The 14,838-nt window shown below is 47.9% G+C and overlaps 1 protein-coding gene across 2 annotated transcripts in view; it reads left to right on the top strand.

Annotated features, from left to right (window-relative positions):
• The window catches only part of HLF (HLF transcription factor, PAR bZIP family member), a 54,088-nt gene that overhangs the window by 32,404 nt on the left and 6,846 nt on the right, over positions 1-14,838 (top strand). For both annotated transcript variants that reach the window (XM_065909522.1, XM_065909524.1), the window contains exon 3: positions 11,774-11,994. In XM_065909522.1, the coding sequence (XP_065765594.1) occupies positions 11,774-11,994 (221 nt within the window). The remainder of the gene's footprint in view (positions 1-11,773; positions 11,995-14,838) is intronic.

Raw genomic sequence — 14,838 nt, 5'->3', positions numbered from 1 at the left:
TTCCTATGTTTGTTTGGACTGGTGGAGGGGCTGGGAGAGGAGGAAGGGTGTCTCTAGGGGGAGTGTGGGCCGTTTGTCTGCGGCCGGATCCGGGGTTCGCCGTGGACCTCAGCAAGCCCTGTGCTTACCTCGTCCCCTGCTTCACTCTCTCCCCCGAATCCAAACAAAAAACTCACATGGCCCGAAGGAGAATAGTCAGTTTAATAACTCGCCCTGGCAGCACTTTGAAAACTGCAGGTTTCAAATGACTAGACCTGCAGATTTCACCAACTCGGACAATTAAAGAGACTCCAGGGACCTCAGCGGTGCTGACTCCAGTGGTGCATGTTGCCATTAAAAATGGAAAGCGCCTCCGAAAATAGCCTCCAGGTATGGAGAGCTTGCTCCTCTGCCTGATGAGCAGGTAGCCCCATCCTAGCGGGACCTCCATAAACTGCTCAGTGGCTCAGTTTGTCCGCAGGTACCATGTGCCCATGGGCTGTCAGGAGGGCGGGGTGAGGCCATCGGAACTCCGGGTGCACTTGAACCAGGTCCAGAGGCAGCGAGTAACGCCGGTCAGAGCCCCTGCCGTGTCTGCCCCTCCTCGGAAACCGACATCACCACCGTGCCCGTGCAGGGGGCTGAGGAGGGGCAGAGGGGAGGACCCCAGTCCCCGCTTCATCCTCTCCAGGTGCCTCTGTAGCTTGTCCTCTGTCCCGTGGAGATGCAGAAAGGCTTGACGCGGCCATTCTAGATGAGAGCCCCCGTTCCCCGGGCAGCCTGGGGAGGATTGCCGCCATGCACTTCTCAGAGGGCGTGTCTGACATGCAGAACGTTTGAAGGCTGGGCAAGCAGGCAGTTGGTGGGATTCAACCTTGCACTTCCCTGGTCTTCACCCACCATGCGTTTCCTGCAAGTGCAGAGGAAGCAGGAGGCCTGCTCTTCCGCAGCCGCGTGCCATGACTTGGGATGGGGCGGGTGCAGAGACAGGAGAGTGTGCAGGGGAGGACCGAGCACTCTGTTTCCCATCCGTGACCCTTCCGACTCACCTGTGGTCGATGGGGGCAGGGGCAGTGTTGCCAGACCTGGAATCCAGCCTGCACCCGCCGGCTTTAGTCTATAGGGTTGTGAGTACATTTCCGGCCACCTTATTAATCCCCTGCACCCGGCGAGGGCATGACCGCAGCAGGGAGAGACTCTTGGCCCGGGGATAGAGGAGCTGGAGGGGGCTCTGTTACTTTGTCTCAGGAACAACGGTGGGGTGGCCGGTGGACCCACACGTGCCCAGACCCCCGACTGGAGCTTGGGTGCGGCCGCGTGGCCCTGAGTGCCAACGGCCAGGGCTCTGAGCCCCTCTGCTCTCAGTCGGCTCAGGGAGGCAGGTTTCTTGCTGACTCCACTGGCAAGATTTGCGCTGATCCACACCCTTGGAATGAGAGGCCTTGCTAATCCAGCCCTGGCCTCTGCCAAATCAGGAGCTGCCAGATCAAGTCAGGGCCATTTTGGGTACTGGAGCGCGATCCCAGAGCAGCGCGCTTGTCCTGGACGCGGGGTCACACTTGGTGACGTGTGTGCTGGAGGGCTGGCAGACTCCGCCGCGTGGCTGCCCCACACCGTGCCCAGTGCAGCCAGCCCCCGGGGGACCGACGAGTGAGCAGGACTCTGCGTGGTGGAGTGGCTGGCCCCCGGGCACAGAGCTCTTTGGGGCGAGTGCACCCTGAGTCCAAGTCCATCTATGCTTTCAGACGAACCTGGCGGTCTCCAAAGGATGGGTCAAAGGGGACGGACGTAGGCTGGAGCGGGAGCCTGAACGGTGTTTCCCCTGTCTGTGCCCAAACGCAGACCCAGAGTTAATTAGCGCACTGCTCACTCAAGGGTGTAGACGTAACACATGCTCCCCCGTGACATGACCTTTGCAGCCACAGCCCGAAACAGAACAGACGAGGCGTGGTCTCTGGCCACCCAGCAGCTCTTTAAAGATGCCTGCGTGAGGTATAGCGCTGCCGGGAGCCCCGGCCCTCTGAGCCATGAGTTGATTTGTCGTTGAAGGCGTGTCCTTGGCAGGAGCAGCCCTTCAGGAGGATGGAGGCAGTGGGGGGAGGGAAAGGAAACGGGCAGCTGGCTGCCCTCATTCCTGGGGCCCTCGTCCATGGCTGGGGGCATCCCCGCCTCCTTGGGGAAGCGTCCATGCCCAGGAGCATGGCGGGCCCTGGGAGACTGAGCTCCACCAGTCTCCCTCCAGCTTTCCGGCTGCATGACTGTGTGTGTGTTGCAGGGGGACAGGTGTGGATTTCACCTCTGACCCTCCTCTTCCCAATCCGTAAATTGTGGGGCAGGCTCATGGGTCAGTGGGAAGTTGTCCATGAGGCCAGGAGACCCAGGTCCTGACACTGAGCTCTCAGCTGGGGAGTACAAAATCCTTCGCTTTCCTTTAAGGCATTTATGTGATTAAGAGGTTGGGCTTTAGAATCAGAAGAGGTGGGAGGTGAAATTCTGTTTTGTCTACCAGTTGGGGAACAGTGATGGTTGCTCAGTCATGTCCAACTCTTTGCGATCCCCTGGACTGCAGCCCACCAGGCTCCTCCGTCTGTGGATTTCTCCAGGCAAGAATACTGGCGGGGGCGCCATTCCCTTCTCCAGCATTCCTGAGCTTGTCTTAAATGGTCTGGAAAGTGGGGATACCAGTGATTCCAACTTGTACAGATATCTTGAGGATTAAGTGAGGCAGTACGTGCGGGGGGCACCCGGGGGTGCTCCTCCTGACCACGGATCATTGTTCCTAACCGTGACTCCTCGGCGGGCGGGGGCCCATCTGCCAGCCCGCAGGGCTGCGCTCCCCTCGCCCCTCAGCAGACGCTCGCAGACAGGCCCTTCCTCACGTCCACACGTGATGGGCTGGGTTGGCTTTGCAATCTTGTACTTCACCCATGTTTCTGTTGACAGCCCGTTACTGTGGACAGAGTGTTAGGAAAGAGCTGCTTTGCCCACATCTTTATAGGGGACCTTTCAGTATATTCATTCTGCGGTAATGGATAGCACTTACTGGCCACCTTGTCTGGATTTGGCACAAGGGAAGAGTGTGTGTGTGTGTGTGTATAAAACAGAGACAAAGGGATTTGTTTTTGCCTCGAAGTTAGTGTATCAGCCAAATAAGGCTCAGGACACTAGAAAAGTGTCTAATGTTATGACAAATTCACAGCTGCTGGAGTTGAAAAGGATGCTTTCGAATCTAATGTTCGGTTAAGCCTTTTCTTTCTTCTCTTCTTCCTTTCTGGGGGCTTCTTCTCTTTGCAAAGTGAAGCAAAGTCCAGTTTTAAAAGCTCATTTTTATTTCTGTCTTTGAAAGTGAAAGAGGCTCATTATAGACAGTTGGTAAAATATAATAAAAAGAAAACATAGTCCCCCAAACAGTCCTCCTTAGGAACCAGGGGTATTTATTTCCGGTTGTTTGGTGGTTAGTATTAAACGTCTCCCCCATGCAGGCTTCTTCTAGAAGCTGCGGATACAGCAGCAAAGAAGACAAGGCTCCCATCCCCAGGTGCTTACGTGTGAGCGAAGGGAGGTCTCTGACCAAGTCAAGCAAATGCAAAAGATAATTTGGGGCGGAGATAAATTTTGCAAAGGACATGAAATAGGGTGGTTTGGTAGCTGAGGCAGAGGAAAGTCAGAGAGTGAGAGGACATGGCATTTGCACTGGAGACTGAAGGACGCAGAAGGGCCAGGCAGGCAGTGCAGGGCAAATGTTTAGGTTAAGGGATCCTGAGGACCCAGATCTGGGGGTTCTGCTTGGGGCGTGTGAGGAGCGAAGGGAAGGCCCGCATGGCTAGGCCCGTGGGGTGCGGAGACTGGAGTGGCAGTGGAAAGTCTTTGAAGGGTTTCAGATGGGAGGGTGACCAGCACAGTCTGTATTGTTATTTTTTATGTTTATTTTTGGCGGCACCACGTGGCATGTGGGATTGTAGTTCCCCAATCAGGGACTGAAACCACGCTCCCAGCAGTGGCCTCGCGAAGTCCTAACCACTGGGCCACCGCGGAAGCCCAGGTCCATTTTTAGAATGTTTTCCAGGCATTGTGAGGACTCGAATGGAAGGAGGGGGAGCAGTTAGAAGGATGAGAGAGATGCCTCCCAGGTGGCTCAGTGGTAAAGAATCCGCCTGCCAGTGCAGGAGACGCAGGTTTGATCCCTGGGTTGGAAAGACCACCTCAAGAAGGAAATAGCAACACACTTGCTTGGGAAATCCCGTGGACCAAGGAACCTGGTGGGCCGCAGTCCATGGGGTCGCAGAGAACTGAACATGCCTGACCACGCACTCACACACACACAGATGCTCAGTGAAGAAACCAGGCCAGCTTAGACAAGGAGGCACAGTCTTTGTATTCAGTTTTTATAAGTATCTGGGATCGTAGTATTTATTTCTCTATCTGTATTTTTGGCTGGGCCAAGCAATTTGCAGAATCTGAGTTTCCCAGCCAGGGATCGAACCTGCAGTGGAACTGCAGAGTCCTAACCACTAGACTACCAGAGAATTTCTCATACTCTGGATATTTGATATTTGTGTTTATATGGAGACCACTGATTACTTCCCAAGCACTGTGAATTATGTTAAGCACTTTATCAGTTTAGTTCAGTCACTCAGTTGTGTCTGACGCTTTGTGACCCCGTGGACTGCAGCATGCCAGGCTTCCCTGTCCATCATCAACTCCCGGAGTTTACTCAGACTCATGGCCATTATGGCATCATTGGTGATGTCATCCATCCATCTCATCTTCTCTTGTCCCCTTTTCCTCCTTCCTTCAACCTTTCCCAGCATCAGGGTCTTGCCAGATGAGTCAGTTCTTCGCATCAGGTGGCCAAAGTATTGGAGTTTCAGCATCAGTCGTTCCAATGAGTATTCAGGACTGATTTCCTTTAAGATTGACTGGCTGGGTCTCCTTGCAGTCCAAGGGACTCTCAAGAATCTTCTCCAACACCACAGTTCAAAAGCATCAATTCTTCAGCACTCAACTTTCTTTATAGTCCAACTCTCACATCCGTACATGACTACTGGAAAAACCATAGCTCTGACTAGATGGACCTTTGTTGGTAAAGTAGTGTCTCTACTTTTTAATATGCGTCTTTTTAATAAAGGAGCAAGCGTCTTTTAATTTCATGGCTGCAATCACCATCTGCAGTGATTTTGGAGGCCAAAAAAATAGTCTGTCACTGTTTCCTTTATTTCCGCATCTATTTGCAGTGAAGTGATGGGACCAGATGCCATGATCTTAGTTTTCTGAATTTGGAGCTTTAAGCCAACTTTTCCACTCTCCTCTTTCACTTTCATCAAGAGGCTATTTAGTTCTTTGCTTTCTGCCACAAGGGTAGTATCATCTGGATATCTGAGGTTATTGATATTTCTCCCAGCAATCTTGATTCCAGCTTGTGCTTCATCCAGCCTGGCATTTCGCATGACGTACTCTGCATATAAGTTAAACAAGCAGGGTGACAATATACAGACTTGATGTACACCTTTCCCAATTAAGCAAATGAAATAGCTCAACTGGAATTCCATCAACTCCACTAGCTTTGTTTGTAGTGATGTTTCCTAAGGCCCACTTGACTTTGCATTCCCGGATGTCTGGCTCTAGGTGAGTGATAACACCATCGTGGTTATCTGGGTCGTGAAGATCTTTTTTGTATAATTCTTCTGTGTATTCTTGCCACCTCTTCTTAATATCTTCTGCTTCAGTTAGGTCCATACCATTTCTGTCCTTATTGTGCTCATCTTTGCGTGAAATGTTCCCTTGGTATCTCTAATTTTCTTGAAGAAATCTCTAGTCCTTCCCATTCTATTGTTTTTCTTTATTTCCTTGCACTGATCACTGAGGAAGGCTTTCTTATCTCTCCTTGCTAGTCTTTGGAACTCTGCATTCAGATGGGAATACCCTTCCTTTCCTCCTTTGCCTTTTGCTTCTCTTTTCTCAGCTATTTGTAAGGCCTCATCAGACAGCCATTTTGCTTTTTTGCATTTGTTTTTCATATTCATTTCTCATACAGCCCTATGAGACAGGCATGGTAATCTGCATTTATAGATGAAAAAACTTAAAAGTCATAGAGGTAGATGTTTAAAAAGGAAAAAAATTCACCATAGGTTCTGTCCTTACTATAGACCTTACTAGGAAGTGAGGACAATTTCTTCTGGGTCCTTTACTCATAAACACCCAAGTTTATAACATCTAGGTAGCAGAACGAGAAAGTAAACCCAAGTCTGACTCACTAGATGGCTTAACCACTACTCAGTACATTTTGAAACTTTGTTGTAATCTTAATGTTATTGTCTAAGTGTCTCCCCGAGCACAATAGCTCAGCCTGTAGATCTGTTGGGTTGCCAAGACGGTGTTTACCAAACACTCACAAATGCTCAGTAGCATTCACAGATGAAGGCTTATTATTGTTCCCTTGTCTGAAACGGCTATGAGTTGGTCAAGTGGCTCAGCTGATCTTGGCTGGACTTGCCCGTCTGGGGAACAGGTGCCCTGGGCTGACCTGGACTGGCCTGCCCCCTGTCCCCCGCAAGCCCTCCCCACACTGCAGGCTCAAGGGGAAGTGTGGCTGGTGGGGACTGAAGTGCTGCAGAGAAGCGGCAGGACATGCAAGCCCTCTTTAGGCCCAGCCTCGGGGCTGACCCTGACACTTCTGTCATGTTCTGTCGGCCAGCCCTCGTCACAGGGCCAGCCCAGATGCGAGGGCTGGGGAGATAGACTCAGCCTGGAACTGCAGGCTCACGTGTAACAGAACACGGGGAGAGGGAGGGCAAGACCTCTGGCCTTTCGGACACTGCTGTCTTTGCAGAGTGCTTGTTAGACTGGCCGAGAGGTTCCTGCAGTTGGAATAGAGACCTCAGGGTCCAGAAAGCCCCTATCCTTAGGATGTGCTGGTCAGGCCTTTACTTAATCTCTGTACCTAATGTGGTCACTCATTATGGACCCTCGAATGTTACTGGAGGCTTCTAAGTTAATTGGTTCCCTGTAACGTAAGGATTCTCAGAAGCAGAGTGTTTTGCAGTGAAGTGAGCCCTGATGATGGTTTTCCTCTGAAAGCAGTGGGTGCAAACACAGTCAAAAGTGCTGTTTCATACTCAAATTATAACTGTGTGGGGTCAAAGAGGTTGCTAGATTCTTGTTAAGTATGTAAGAATAAGAAAACATCCTATCTTCAATTATGCTATTTGGAGGTTTAGGCATACCTACTCTGTGACAAAAGCAGAGGCCAATTTTTGGTTTGAAGATAACTTTTAATCTCCGTCCAGATTTTAAGCCCTTTGTTCCACCCTTTCCACCAGAAATCCTCCTTGGCTCTCCTAGAAATGACTTTCACTTAGATGCTTTTAGAAAAAAGAAAACTATGTTCCAGCAAACTGCAGAGTCTACACCATGGGGTTGATCCTGTCCACCCCAGGTCCTTCAGAGAAAGTCTTGGAAAAATACCAAGCTCAGACTTAACAAATACAGAAGAGAAAAACAAAACACGTGATCATCTCAACAGATACTGAAAAGGCCTTTGAGGAAACTTATTATCATACATAATTTCTGATTAAAAAAGAAACAACAGTAACTGTCAGTGCAGTAGGGCTGGGAAGGTTGGAACTGTTTTAGCTTGTCAAAAGGTTAACTACCAGGGGCCTAGCACAAACCTTAAGGATGTAAGGCATTGAAAGTTATTTTCATTAAAGTCTGGGACAGATTCAAGTCTCATCCCTTTTACTCATTTTTTTTTTTTTTTTTTTTTTTTTGCAGAGCCTAGCCAATGCAGTGAATTGTTTGTTTTTTCAAGTAGGAATTATAAACACTGAGGCAACGACTATCTCTAGAGGCAGAAAAGATTATTTACCTTGAAAACTCTTTTAGAGCTATTAGAACTAATAAGGGAGTAAAGTGGCCTTAAAGATGTAAGAAAAAGGTGAAATAATAAAAATGGAGAGTATACTAAGGATATATTGAATATTTTCAAGATATCAGTTGTCCCCATACTAGCCTATGGTTTCATTCAATCTTCATTCAAAATTCCATTAATAATTTAAAATATAATTTAATGTATCCTGAAATTCCTATTTCTATGAGTATAAGAATACTGAAGAAAATCTTCTAAAAAGAACAATAAAGAGGGCACAACTTGCCCTTTCAAATACCAAACCTTGCTAATACCATTATATTAAGCCATTTGGAAAGTATTATGTAAAGGCCCTTGCTTGTATGTCATACAAAAATAAATCATAGGTGACTCAAAATCCTAAAATATAATTATAATTATATTAAAGTATAGAGTAATGTGGAAAAGGCAATGGCACCCCACTCCAATACTCTTACCTAGAAAATCCCATGGACGGAGGAGCCTGGTGGGCTGCAGTCCATGGGGTCGCTAAGAGTTGGACACGACTGAGCGACTTCACTTTCACTTTTCACTTTCACGCACTGGAGAAGGAAATGGCAACCCACTCCAGTGTTCTTGCCTGGAGAATCCCAGGGACGGCGGAGCCTGTTGGGCTGCCGTCTATGGGGTCGCAGAGAGTCGGACACGACTGAAGCGACTTAGCTGCAGCAGCAGCAGCATAGAGTAATGTATATGTATGTATATACCCACATATGTACACATATATATAGTGTGTGTATATATATACACACGTATGCATGTGTGCATATAGTATGATTTGGGGATAGAGAAGATATGAAATTAGAAGCCATAAAGAAGAAAATTTTAAGATATTATTACTATATTATAGTGCAAGATCTCGCCAATAGTGCAAAACTCTAAGCAAAGTTAGAAAACAAATAGTCTGGGAGAAAATATTTTCTACAGAGAAAATAGATGAAATGACTATATCCATAGTCGATATAAAATTCTTTTTATAAAGAGTGCTTACAAATATAAGCAACAAAATCCACTTAAAAAGGAGCAAAAAATAAAAGGGGAGTATACAGGAGAAGAAATAAATACCCAATAAACATGTGAGTTGTTCAGTCTCACTACTAAGAAGGAAATGTAAATTAAACAATAGTGATATTTGTGTAATCAGATTGGCATCATTTTAAAAATTATCATTTAATTTGTACAGAAATGTACTCTCAGAAATGTTGGTGCAAGTATAAATAGATAAGACTTAGCAATGCTTTTAGAAATTTAAAAATACTTGCCTTTTGTATGAGCAATCTCACTTTTAGAAATCTCTTCTATAAAAACACTCACATACCTAAAAATGCATCAGTTGGGAAATGATTAGGTAAATTGTTATATATCCAAATTTTGGGAACTACTCACCCTTTAGAAAGAACAGAATAGTTCTGTTTGTACTAATATGGGTAATTGCATATGGTATACTGGTATACAGAAAGAGTAATTTAAGACCTAGGGGTAGTATAATCCTATAGGATTGAGAAATTCACACTAAACAGTTAAAGGTATCCTTTGGGAAGAGCAGCGAGATGGATTGAGGGCAAGGGAGACACATTTCTGCATTTGTTGAAATTTTGCAATGAACATCTATGGTAATTAAAAAAATTAATGTAATGATTCATTCTTAACTTGAAAATTCTTATTAATAAAATTTTGCAAATCCACAAAAAGTAGGATAAAATAATAAAGATCCTCCTCCCTGTTACTCAGGGATACTGTTGACATTTAGGAATAAAGGAGGAAACAGAAGTGTCCAACAGAGTTAATGCAGTAGAAAATATAGACAAACAAGATGATGCAAGGGTATCTTGGGAGAAGGGAGACCTGGATGTTTCGCAGGTCCGTTGCTGGGTGCTCTGCGATGCTGGGAAGCCACTGAAAGCCATTGACTCATCTGCGGTCCAGTTAGGTTTTCTCCGTGCTTCAGGTAGGGCTGACCTACTTCTATTGGAAGAAAGGACTAAAGAAAAAGAATGCAGATAAAGATTCTGCCTCATGTGAAGTGTTATTGTTAGAATGTCCATGAATGAATGTCAGCACCCAGCATTTCTGAGGACCCCATTAAATGAGCAGTTTTCTTTGTAGAAGCAGAACTCTGAAGTAGGCACACTGGGAGAAGTGGGTGGGGATAAAATAGAGAAAAGATGAAAAGACCATGTGGTCGGTAGGGGAGGAGTGTGTGTGTGTGGGGGGGGGGGTAAAGCTTAGCATGAATAAAGAAATAGAGTATAATGTTTAAATACAACATAAGTACTTGCAGTAACTTTGAGCAATTAGATGGTAGGAGAGGGTATTTATGCCTTTGTGTGTGTGTGTGTGTGTGTGTGTTTGTATGGGGGGGGGTGCGGAATTGGATAGCTTTATTATTAAGTTCAAAGAGAGTTCCTAAAGGGAAAATAAAATACCAGTGTGAGTCAGACACGGTTCATTTTCTCAGTCAGTGTTGAGAGGCACAAGATCAAATCTGGCTTGACACCATCCAGTGCAGATCTCAGCAGCCACTAGAAGCTGGAACCAAGCAGAGCTTGGCTAATGAGACTCTCCACCCTCTGCCAGGGCCTGGGGGCCCATCCCTTCCTCTCTGGCAAGCAGGATACAAAGAGAGCTCAAAGCAGACCGAGGACCAAAAGGTCACCCAGAACATTCATTCTGCAAGCTCCCCACCAGGCCTTTCTGAAAAACAGACAAGTGTGGTTTCACAGTTTAGCCAGAAAGCGAGCCAACGGCTTTGCCCTTCAGCCCAGGGTAGGTTCTGATGGCACCTACAGGATGTTCCACATGACACCCGGCCTTCAGCAGTGAAGGGAGGTGAGGACCCGGGCCAGACCCAGCTGAGGCCTATCCTCTCGTGTATTCTTTGGGCGTGAAAGGGGTGACTGTAAAATTCAGGTGAAACTGGAAGTTAGGATTCAGAGCGCCCCACATAAACACTGCGGTCTGTCACCAAGCTCCCGTTTACCAGTAGGATACTTTGCAGAACGCAGTCACCTTGTTGCTCTGAGGACCTTTGTGCCTTTCGACGGTTTGGTGCGCAGATGCTCAGGGGGAAGTTAGGGCATCTCCACTGTGTCTTTTCCATCTTGCTCGGTGTTTCCAGAGTGCACGTGTGGGTTAGGGTGCAGCCTGCCAGCTCACCGCCCGTGCCCAGTCCTGTCCCCTTCCACTCACTCCTCGCACGTCTTTCCAAACCTCAGCTCGCTTGTTGCTTCCGTGCTCAGAACCCCTCAGTGACATTCAAGGCCTCTTGAACATGCCGACTGCACACCTTCCTGACATCTCTTGCACTTCTGCCTCTCTCAGACTCGTGCTCCGACAGAGCCACCCAAGACTGCTTGTGGTTCCTTCAGACCCCGACCCTCTGTCTTGGGTCTGTCCCCGGATTACCTCTGCAGCTCATTTCTGTGTGTAGAGAGGCCTCCTCTCTGCGGAGTGCTCCCCAGCCTGCTTTGTGCTATGTGCCGGTCCTCCGCTCTCTGCAAGCATGTGGGCCTTCCTTTCACCCCTTCAATCTATCGCACTGGCTGATTTTATTCTGATTCCCCGACTCACTTGGAAGAAACCTTAAAGGTAAAAAAAGCAGAGTACCTTGCCACATAGTTGGTGCTTCAGGATTGTGTTATAGGAAGGGATGAACGTGTGCATTTTTAAATTTAGCTTGTGAATATATGTACGTGGGTCTTTGTTTCCCCCTATCTGACACGAGTAAAGTGTTCAGCCTGCTGTGCTTCAGAGAAGATGTTGGGGTCACATTTAAGTAAGCTTAAGAACTTTCACCTCATCCTGAGAGTCATCAAGTAGATGGCAGTCTATAGCCCGCTCCTGGGCTTCCATAGAGTGCTCACCAATGAAAACTCCCTGTTGTTCCAGGCCAGCTGCTGCCAGCCAACCGCAATACTCCAAGCCCCATCGACCCCGACACCATCCAGGTGCCAGTGGGCTATGAGCCGGACCCCGCCGACCTCGCCCTCTCCAGCATCCCCGGTCAGGAGATGTTTGACCCTCGCAAACGCAAGTTCTCCGAGGAAGAACTGAAGCCACAGCCCATGATTAAGAAAGCGCGCAAAGTCTTCATCCCGGACGATCTGAAGGTAAACGGGAACTGATAACTAGGCTGTGGGCAAGTAGAGAGGGGGATCAAGAGGCAGACTAAAAGGGTGAGCCCAGGAAAAGCACACAAGCTCGTAAACAAAGACTGGTAATTTTCCACCCCATTTTTCAGCATGTGACAAGGCTAGTTGCTTCCTCTCAGGGTGTCTTCTGTACTATGCCTTTCATATCTTGATAATGCGCAGAAATAAGGAAAAGCAATAAAATGAAGTGCTTTGCAGTCCATGAAGGAAGCAAGCCCACTGCTATCTGTAAGAAACCCATGAAAGCCTAATGAAGTCAAATCTGGATCTTTCAAGATTGGAAAGGAAAAAAAAAATTATTGGGAAGGGTACGTAGACCTCAGAGTCTTCAAGGGTTACCTTTCCTTTGGGAGTTTAATGCTAATTAACTGTTGCCATTTCTGTGTAGGCCTCAGGGAGTAATAGCGAGAGACAGGACCTCTCTCCACATTGCCAACCTTGGATGGCAGGGTGGGACTTTGTTAAGGAAGCTGGGGGGTTTCCTGACACCATTTATAAGTAATATTGACTCTGCATCTCATGTAGTGATCACTTGGGTATCTCAACAAAAGGTTAATTTGGGATTGGTTTTTCTCTACTTTGTTGAAGGGACACATTATTTATAAAGGAAAATAGATTTACCTTAGGAAATCAGATACAACTTAAACAAAATTAATGTGACACATTTATGGTACCTTAGGAAGAGAATTCTTTCTAAAATTATGCCATGCCTACTGATACCAAAATAGAACCATTTTTGATTAGCCATTGCTTAGAATTGTCTGTGTTTATGCTGATTTCTAATCATATGAACAATGGAGATGTGATTGTATACATTCAAGGCATTGGAAGCAGGCATAATTAGGTCTTTTCTAACTTCTCAAACCTAAACATGGTTCACATGAAGAGAACTCCCATTGGGAAAATAGGGAGTTTGGGACATTATTCTGGAACCACTTTAGACCAGTAATGCCTGCTTTTCAGACCTAAAGAGCACTGGAAGAAAACATGCCTGTAAATCTGTCACTGCTGTCCTCCAGCACCTGAGGTCACCTGCGGTGATGCAGAATCCTAAAATGTCTGGGCTGAAAGGGACCTCAGAGGCGCATTAGGGCAAAGTGGTCATTGCACCCCTGAGGAGATGGAGATGAAGGAAAGCCAAGGTGAGCCCTGGTAGTTAGGATAAGACCCAGCCGGGTCCCCAAGTCAGCTGGCTTCCAGAAAGGTCACTGCAGCATGTTGACCCTGATGCGGGCTACAACATGGACCTCCAGTAACTGTCATCCTGAGACTCAAAGGAGGAAAGTGCATAGTGAACACACCAGAAGATAGGAACTAGTCAGGGAACTGATGGTTAGACAGAGATGGAATAAGAAAGGGGCCCATGGGATTAGGTCCTGGCAGTTTAAGTACCTTCTTTCAACGGCTGCTTTTCCTCACCTTGTGTTAGTCACACAATTCTGTGTGTACTTTAGAACTTGCTTCTTAAACTAAACCAGGGAGCCCATTCAGCATGGATTTCCTCTTGAGTGGAGGCAAGTCTGAAGAGGTGCTGCTGTATCGTAGATAAAACCTCTAGCCAGACTTGCACAGTCTCTGAATTTACAAGTTTAAAGCAAGGAGCAAGCTGCTTTAATTACCCAGGTAACCCTGGCAACAGAGAGGCCACGTGAACATTTTGCTGTGCTGGAATTATACATGTTACCACCGCCATGGCTGGACGTGGCCTTTCCACGTGCCAGTGTGGGGAACAGGCAAGAGCATTCTCCTGCCAGTGGTCCCTGGATTCCTTCAGCTGTGAGCAAAGCCTCAGGCCCCAGACCGCGAGCACGGGTGAAACAGGAAGCAGAACCGTAAGACGTTTCTTGTGCAGCAGGAGGACTGAGCTGGGGCAGGCGGGAGCCACGTGCACGGCCTCCAGCGCTGGGTGAGCAGACTGAGTGAGTGGAGCGGCCCTCACTGCCTGCACTTCCTTTCTGGAGCCATTCATCTGGGTTAGCAGGCATCTCCCCCCCAACCCGGGAAGGTGAAGGGGTGGCATACTGGTTCCTCGCTGAGAATCAGCTTAATCGCCTTGGTGTCTTTCAAAGACCCATTCATTCACTTGACAAATATGTTTCCAATGCTAGTGTCTGCCAAGTCAGGGCCTTGGGAATTTGAAGGTGAGCCGCTACTGACATTGTTCCTACCCCGAGTGAGAAAAAGGGAGTGCTGATAGGTCAGAAGGGGCCTGCCGAGGGGAGGTGGCATCAAACACAGACCCTCAAGCAATGGGACTGGACTGAGGGTGCTTTGCCAGGTGGTGGTACCTCAGGAGCCAGATGGCCTCCGCCCCTGGGAGATAGAGGGAAAGAGCACAGGTGATGTATCGGCCCATCAGTACTTCTGCACCCCACCCCCATTCTGAGGTAACAAAAGCCAGGGAGGCTGGTTTTCTTGTTGGGGACAGCCCTCCTTCCATCACTCCCACCTCCTGTGTGCCCTGCTCCACTCCTGCTCCCAGCTCCCCTCCCACCTGAGATGGTCCACATTTCACACCTTGGCTCGCTCATCTGCTCATGTGCTCAGGAGGCTGGGAAGTGACAGTACCTCAGAAGTGAGAAGAACTCAGAAATCGGTTGTTACACTGAGGCCAGCTGGAGACTCCCCTGGTCCTTAAGACCTGATCCCAAACCTCCCAGGCCTGTGGTGGTACTCCTTCTCCATCTCCCCAAAAACACAGCTTCTCCAGTTTCCCGGGGCCTTGTTCTCATGTACCCCGACTCCCTGGCCCCCGTATGCAAGTTCTCATACATCCTAAGTTAGTCCCTCTTTCAAATCATC

The sequence above is a fragment of the Muntiacus reevesi genome, chromosome 18, assembly GCF_963930625.1.
Source record: "Muntiacus reevesi chromosome 18, mMunRee1.1, whole genome shotgun sequence".
Taxonomy (NCBI): domain Eukaryota; kingdom Metazoa; phylum Chordata; class Mammalia; order Artiodactyla; family Cervidae; genus Muntiacus; species Muntiacus reevesi.
Note: the sequence above shows the minus strand (reverse complement) of the source record. Positions and strands in the feature narration are given on the sequence as shown.